The sequence below is a fragment of the Antechinus flavipes genome, chromosome 1, assembly GCF_016432865.1.
Source record: "Antechinus flavipes isolate AdamAnt ecotype Samford, QLD, Australia chromosome 1, AdamAnt_v2, whole genome shotgun sequence".
NCBI classification, from domain to species: domain Eukaryota; kingdom Metazoa; phylum Chordata; class Mammalia; order Dasyuromorphia; family Dasyuridae; genus Antechinus; species Antechinus flavipes.
In genome coordinates, this window is record NC_067398.1 from 668,941,321 (window position 1) to 668,948,590 (window position 7,270).

The following is a 7,270-nucleotide window of genomic DNA, read 5'->3' on the forward strand; positions in this document are numbered from 1 at the left end:
TGAAGTGACTTAGTCACATAGCTACCAAGTGTCTGAAGCCAGTAAGAGGAGTCTTGCTGATTCCAGGCTGGGCATTTACTGTATCCCCTAGCTGCCCTGAGCCACTTAGCTAGTATAGGTCTGGGGGAGATTGCAAAAGCTAAGTCTAAACCCTGACTTTGGGGAAGAAGAGAGAGGGAAAAGACAGGGGAGTGGGGGAGAGGGGTGGGGAGGGTGAAAACAGAAAGGAAAAGAGAAGGAAGGGGGAAAGAATGGGGAAGTGGGGAAAAGGGAGGGGAAGAGTAAAAACTGAGGGTAGAAGAGAAGGGAGGGAGAAGGCACTGGAAGAGGTATAGAGGAAGGGAGAGAGGGAGGAGAGGAAGGAAAGAGGTGAGTCTCTACGTGCTGGCAGCAGATCCCAGGCACCGGTACCCACTCCCTGCTCAGGTCATCCCAGGTTCTGCCGTGTCTCCCTCCAGCCCCTCAATGACTGAGGCTCCAGATGAGTACCACCCCCATTCCCCACTCCCACATGTTTTTGCCAAGTCCTTCTTCTTGGGAAATCATGGACTTTCCTACAGTCCTGGGCCCTGTTCCAAGTCCAAGCGTGCTAGATCCCCAGGACCCGCCCCAGCTCAGCATAACTTCTCATAAAGGCCCCTGCCCCTGTTCCTACTCTCTGCTAGAGCTCGGGGGCAGGAGAGCACAATGATGATCACCTGGACACGGCTGGCAGCTCTGCTCCTTCTGGGGGTGGCAGCCTGTGGTGAGTAAGGTAGACCTCAGGGGGGCTCCCTTACCACCTCCACCCCCACCTCAGCATCAAAAGCTTCTGGATTTTACCAAAAAAGAGCCTTAGATGAATTAGGAGACCCAGATTCTACTCTCAGTTCTATCATTAAATTGCTGTGTGACCCTGAGTAAGCAGCATACTCCTTCTGGGATTTACTCCCTCATCTATAGGGGAAGAAAGGCAGATCATAGGGTCTGGCCTAGAATCTGGTCTGGAATTTCTGTAACTCTTTAAACTGAGTCCCCATTGGTGGAGTGGGAAATGACCTGAATTCAAGAGTTAGAATCTAGGGAACTGATTCTGGCAGTGTGACTTTTCAGTCACTTACCCTCTCTGTGACTCAGTTTCCTCACAATCATTAGATTAAGCTAATTCTCAGGGCTATGATCCAAACTCTGGGCTTTAGGCAGGATGGGGGTATTTAATTCTCTTGGATTTAACATTATGTGAGTCGGCCATGTGCTATGGATAGGAAACTGAAAAAGAACATGTTTTGTTCCCCAGAAGCATAGAGGGACATATTGTCTTCTGTGGACAGTGAGGTAATACAGTGGATAGAACATTAGACCTGAATTCAAATCTGTTCTCAAATATTTACTAGCTGTGTGACAAGTCATGGCAAGTCATGTAACTGTTTTCTGCCTCTGTTTCTTCATCTCTAAAATGGGCAGAGAAGCAGCTAGATGGCACAGTGGACAGAAGTCAGGAGAAGCTGAGTTCAAATCCAGCCTCAGACTATATAACATTTGCTAGCTGTGTGACCCTAGGCAAGTCATTTAATCAGGCCTGATTTTTAAAAAATTAGGTAAAAATCAGATATAAAATAGTCATAGCAATTAGGACCTTCCTATCCTGTTGTGAAGATCAGATGTGATGATATCTTTAAAAGTTCTTTGCAAACCCTAAATACTATGGTAGTAGCTATTATTACTGTTATGGATGCAAATAACTTTAATACATGGGAGCTTGAAACCAGTGCAAAGAAAAGTTCCAAATAAAAGAACCTGGAGGGAGGGAGAGACTCCTTTCACTTGTCCAAGGCAGGGGAAGCTGGAGAGAGCAATGGCTGAGCAGGACCAGGATGGAAGACAAAGGCTTCTGCAAGGGAGAGTTGGGGAGGAGTACCTGCCAAGTACAGAAGGTTATCTGTGCAGAGGAGGAATGTGGGAGGAGGGATTGAGTAACAGAATGCACCGTGTCTGGTTGTAGCATGGAGTGCTCCAAGCCTGGCAGTTAGAGCTTATGTAATCCCTGTCCTTTGTTGTACATGTGAGGAAACCGAGGCACAAAGTGAATCATGGGGGCATAGAGCTAACTGTGGAAGGGAAGGGGTTTTGTGGTCCACCTTCTTCATTTTACATGTGGAAAAGAGCTCTGAATTCGGCCTCTGCTCTGCTACTTACCCTACCCTGAGACTGGGAGCAGGTTACTGAGCCCGTATATGCCTCAGTTTCCTCACTTGTACAATAAGGGGATGGTCTAAAAAACCACTAAGTTCCCTTTAGAGCTAGAAGCCCATGATCCTCTGTGACCCCCAGTTTTTCCCTAATGTTGCCCAACAGTGCAGGTGTAAGGAGAGTCAGGCTGCAGATGGGGAGAGGTTCTCTGAAAGTCAGGGCCAGATATGGAGGAGGAGATGTCCAGAAGCATGTCCTACCTGGCCCTGGCTGTCCCCCAGGCTCCTTCCCTCAGTTTAAGTCCCATCTTCTCAGTTAAGTCTTTCCTTATCCCTCCAAGCAGTCCAGAGTTCTCCCTTTCTTGGGTTCAAAAACCCTATTTTATTTTGTATTCATTCCATATAAATTGCTGTATATATGTGTGTGTGTGTGTGTGTGTGTGTGTGTGTGTGTGTGTGTGTATTACATTTTTGTATTTATCCCTGGCGAATAGCACTGTGCTTGGCACACAGTGGCTTAAATGCTTACTGGTAAACTGATTAGTCAATGGAAGCAGCAAGCAGTAAGCCTCAATCCACTGCTTGCTTCCCCCTCACAGACTTCTTGTCTCCCCAGCTGCCCGCCCACGAGGAAGGATTTTAGGGGGCAGGGAAGCTGAACCCCACCTCCGACCATACATGGCATCCATTCAGATAGACGGAAAACACCTGTGTGGGGGCTTCCTCCTGAACGAGTGGTGGGTACTGAGTGCAGCCCACTGTGTGGAGGATATGTGAGTTTGAGGGGCAGAGGTGGGGTGGGTCTATGGGAGTGGAGATGGGTGAGAGAGAGAGAGACAGAGCGACAGAGAGACAGAGACAGAGAGACAGAGACAGAGAGAGAGAGAGAGAGAGAGAGAGACAAAGACAGAGAGAGAAAGAGAGAGCGAGACAGAGAGAGAGACAGAGAGAAACAGAGAGAGACAGAGAGACAGAGACAGAGACAGAGACAAAGAAAGAGAGAGAGAGACAGAGACAGAGATAGAGATAGAGACAGAGACAGAGAGATGAAGAGAGAGGAAGTAGGGTTGGGAAGGCTGAGATGGGAGGAGAATGGAGATGGTGAGGAATAAGTGTCGAGATGCTGGGGAAAAATAGGACCCCAGGAAAAGCACAGGCTTCTGGTTACTGTCTCCTCCTCTTATCCTTTCCTTATCCTCCCCACCCCGCCCCCTATTAACTTGAGAAGCAGATCAGGGCCAGTTTGGGCATAGACAAGCAGTGAGTGGGCAAGGAAGGAATAGAAACATGGATGAGACGGCCTAGGTCTATAACTTGCTTGCAAACCCTTCCTTAGATCACCAGGATCCACTGTCCAGGTGCTTCTGGGAGCCCACTCCTTGTCCCAGCCAGAACCTTCCAAGCATCTCTATGAGGTCCAAAGCCTCTTTCCACACCCTGACAGTCACCGTGACACCATAGACCATGACATTCTTCTCATCAAGGTCAGTAGGACCCCTTCTCCCCTACTAGCAATCCCACTAGAAAAGCCCAGGGGTTCTGTTTTCTGTTTTTTAGGGATCTCAAAGCATATAAATTACCCAGCCCTTCTTCCTTTCCCCTGGAAAGTGAGTATGGCTGCTGCTCCAGAAATCTCCTCCACCTAAGTTTTTAAGACATTTCAAAGTACTGAATTTTCCCTCTTAATATCCCTAGGGTTCTCCTCTCTCAAGGTCAACTTAAAAGTAACCTCCTATCTCCTTTCCCTGATTCCTCCCCACCCCCAGCTTCCAGAACCTCACCTCCAAACTACTTTGTATGGACTTTGTACAGATTAATATTGGTATATGTTGTCTCTTTGGATGTAATACAAATCTTCCATCGAAACTTGGCCCATAATCTGCCTTTAATAAAGGTTTGTTTGCTTGAAACGTGAGATAGAGGTACAGAAGCCCACGTTCTTAAGCTTATGATGGCCTAGAAGAACAGATGGTGGGGCAGCTAGATGGTGCAATGGACAGAGCACCAGCCCTGACGTCAGGAGGACCTGAGTTCAAATCGGATCTTAGACACTTAACACTTCCTGGCTGTGTGACCCTGGGCAAATCACTTAACCCCAATTGCCTCAGCAAAAAAAAAGAAAGAAAAGAAAAGAAAAACGAAAGAAAGAAAAGTAAAGAAAAAGAACAGATGGTGCTTTGAGCTCTTTAGCCTAAGTTTTTTCCTTTCTGCAACGAAACAAGGTGGGGTTCCTCGCTCCAGTCCCTCTATTCCTGGGATAGGGTGAAGGGGGTAGGCTCAGGGCCAGGACCTGGAGGATGGGTTGCCAAGACTCCCTTGCTCCCCACACCCTCAGCTCTCTGAGAAGGCGACCCTGGGCCCGGCCGTGCAGCCCCTCCCGTACCAGAGGGAGGCCGGGGACATAGCTGGAGGCACGTTCTGCTCGGTAGCCGGCTGGGGGATCACCACCCACGCGGGTCGGAAACCGGACCGCCTGCAGCAGGTCGACTTGCCCATCATGGACCGAGCTGTTTGCAATCAGCGTATCTACCATGACAACCTCATCACCGACAAGATGATCTGTGCCGCAAGCCGCAAGAAGGATGCTTGTAGGGTAAGGGGCTGGGCCGGGGGGAGGGGCAGGGAGAGGAGGGGGCGTCCTGCGGAGTGGGGGGTGGGGGATAGTGGGGGATGACATCTTGACGGGGGGCGGGGGAGGGTTAAAGGGGGGGGAACTGAGAGGTGTTGGGGGAGGCCTGAGAACTTCCTATAGGCCGATTTTGACTGTAGGAGCAGGAAGCTTGGATGGAGAAAACCGTCCTGGAATACGAGGGCGTGGCCCAGCAGGTGCAAGCAGAGCCCGGGGCCTGGGTCTCCGAACTCCACTATGACTGAGGGGAGGGGGGAGCTTTCAGCAAAGGGGAAAATGAGGGCCTTGATTTGGGCTGGAGTCTTTGAGGAGGGGCCTGGATCACCTTCCCTGAAAGACTTTCTCCTGTAACCCCCTAGGGTGACTCTGGGGGCCCCCTCGTCTGCAATGGGGTAGCTCAAGGCATCGTGACATCGGGCACCCGAGTGTGCGGAAACTGGAAGAAGCCGGGGATATATACTAAGATCTCCAGCTACGCGGACTGGATCGACAGCGTCCTTGCCTCTGAATCCTGAGAGTCCCTGACAGGAAGGGGACCTAATGATCCAAGGGACCTCTGGCTGTCACTCAGCCTTTGAGGATCTCAAAGCACCTAATCCATACTGATTGCCTTGATAAACCCAGTTGGCTTTGGAGCCCCTTTGCGTAAAACGTCCTCCTCTGTAGGGGATCCAAGGGAGCCGGAAAGGAGGTGGAATTGATTACCCTGCGGGGATACGGGTATCCCCCAGTTACTGGAAAGGGTGGGAGAAGGAGGTACTGTTAATGAAGCAGGCTCTCAATAAAGTGTTCACAAAAGCATCCCTTTAGCTTCCTCTTTTGGGGGAGAGGGTTAAGGGGCAGAGAGGAGAAGAAGGGGATTAAATGGAGAAAGGGGAGTGGACAGATTTGCTGCCTCTGGGAAGAGTTGGAAAGCATTAGAACTGAAAACGACTAAAACTTTTCTTCACAGAACATCATTATAGCTGAGAAGGATGTTGGAACAGAAAATGTCAGACCTCTTTCTCTCTCACTTTGAGCAGAGAAAGATTAGGTCCCTAGTGAGCCAAATGATGATTTAAGAATATAGATAAAGGGAAGATGGTGGGAAATTTATCATTAAGATGGTCAGAAAATTCCAAGCTCTTCAGATCTTCACCACAAACAAGACAAAATATTTTCTCAGGGAGAGTGTAGAGTGGTAAAAATAAACAAAAGTTGCAGCAGGACAGTGGAAAGCTCCCAGGACAAAGGTTGTTCCAGCCACAGGAACTTTCACCTCTCAGTGTGGACTCTGGAGAACAAGAAAAGATAAGAGTAATCAAGCTGCCTGAAAGTTATGATTAAAAAAGGAATTTTGATATAATATTATAAGCAATAATTACAGAAAATTGTCCTGAAGAATTAGAAGGAGAGGGGAAAGTAAAAATAGAAAAAAAATCCAATGATCACCATCAGAAAGAGATCCTATGAGAAAAATCTACAGGAATATCAAATTTGAAACCCCCGAGGTCAAGGAGAGAATATTAAAAGCAATAAGAAGGAAAAAAACCCAAATACAATTAGAATCATACAGGATCTAACAGTGTCTACACTAAAAGATCACAGGTCTTGGAACATCATATATCAAAGAACAAAAGTACTGGGGTTATTGCCAAAAATATCATATCCAACAAAATTTAAGCACAATCCCGAACGAAAAAACAATGAACATTCAATGAATTGCCAAATTTTCAGGATTTTATTGTAAAAAGATATGAACTTAATAGAAAATTTAACATACAGGATGCAAGATGTAAACATAAAAACTAATTACAAAGAACTCAATAAAAACAGATTATTATATATGGATAATAGAAATAATATGTCTCAGACTGTCATAAGTAATTCAGTAGTTTTAGGGAAAGATTAGGATAGAGCTGAATACGATGTGATTCTAAAAATCAAAACCATGTAGGAAAAGGTAAAAAGAATAGTTAGGTTATGCAAATGATGTGTGAAAGGAAAAGTGGCACAGAGGAATCAGATGGGGGAGGAGAGCTGGTAGTTTCAGAATCCTACTCTCCTTGGAAATGGGTTAAAGAGAAAACAATACATATATATTTAGAAGGATATAAAAACCTTTTTAAATTCAGAAAGAAATAAGAGGGTAGGGAAAGGGGAGATGATAAAGGAGAAATTTTTAGAACGAATCCTACTCACATCAAATCTGGGCTAAATTAGAGAATACATACAGTTGGAAAACAATAAAAGTCTTCTAAATTTATAAAGAAATAAGAGAGTGAAAGAATGGGATGGGAGGATAATAGAAGGGAGTATGATTAATGAAAATGGAATGAAGCGATAACAATGTATATATTTGGAAGACTATAAAAGTCTTCTAAATTCAGAGAGAAACGAGAGGGCAAGAGGAGAAGGTTGGAGAGGAGAGGAAGGGCAAGGTTCTTGGAAGCAGAATAGAGTAAGTACCTGAAGAGCAAGGTAGCTGGTAGAA

At 46.5% G+C, this 7,270-nt stretch overlaps 1 protein-coding gene across 1 annotated transcript; it reads left to right on the top strand.

The window, feature by feature from the left end:
* Positions 1-631: 631 nt before the first annotated feature.
* Positions 632-5,598, top strand: CFD (complement factor D). The gene is made up of 5 exons (XM_051972126.1): positions 632-745; positions 2,785-2,941; positions 3,505-3,652; positions 4,504-4,761; positions 5,157-5,598. Exons 1-5 carry the CDS (start codon positions 688-690, stop codon positions 5,310-5,312), a joined length of 777 nt encoding a protein of 258 aa, XP_051828086.1. The 5' UTR covers positions 632-687; the 3' UTR covers positions 5,313-5,598.
* The last annotated feature ends 1,672 nt before the right edge of the window (positions 5,599-7,270 follow it).

Bases quoted from the DNA above. Each gene is read 5' to 3' on its own strand.
- CFD (XM_051972126.1), top strand. From the start codon at position 688: ATGATGATCACCTGGACACGGCTGGCAGCTCTGCTCCTTCTGGGGGTG. The intron at 3,653-4,503 runs GTCAGTAGGACC...CCACACCCTCAG, and splicing joins ATGACATTCTTCTCATCAAG to CTCTCTGAGAAGGCGACCCT. The intron at 4,762-5,156 runs GTAAGGGGCTGG...GTAACCCCCTAG, and splicing joins GCAAGAAGGATGCTTGTAGG to GGTGACTCTGGGGGCCCCCT.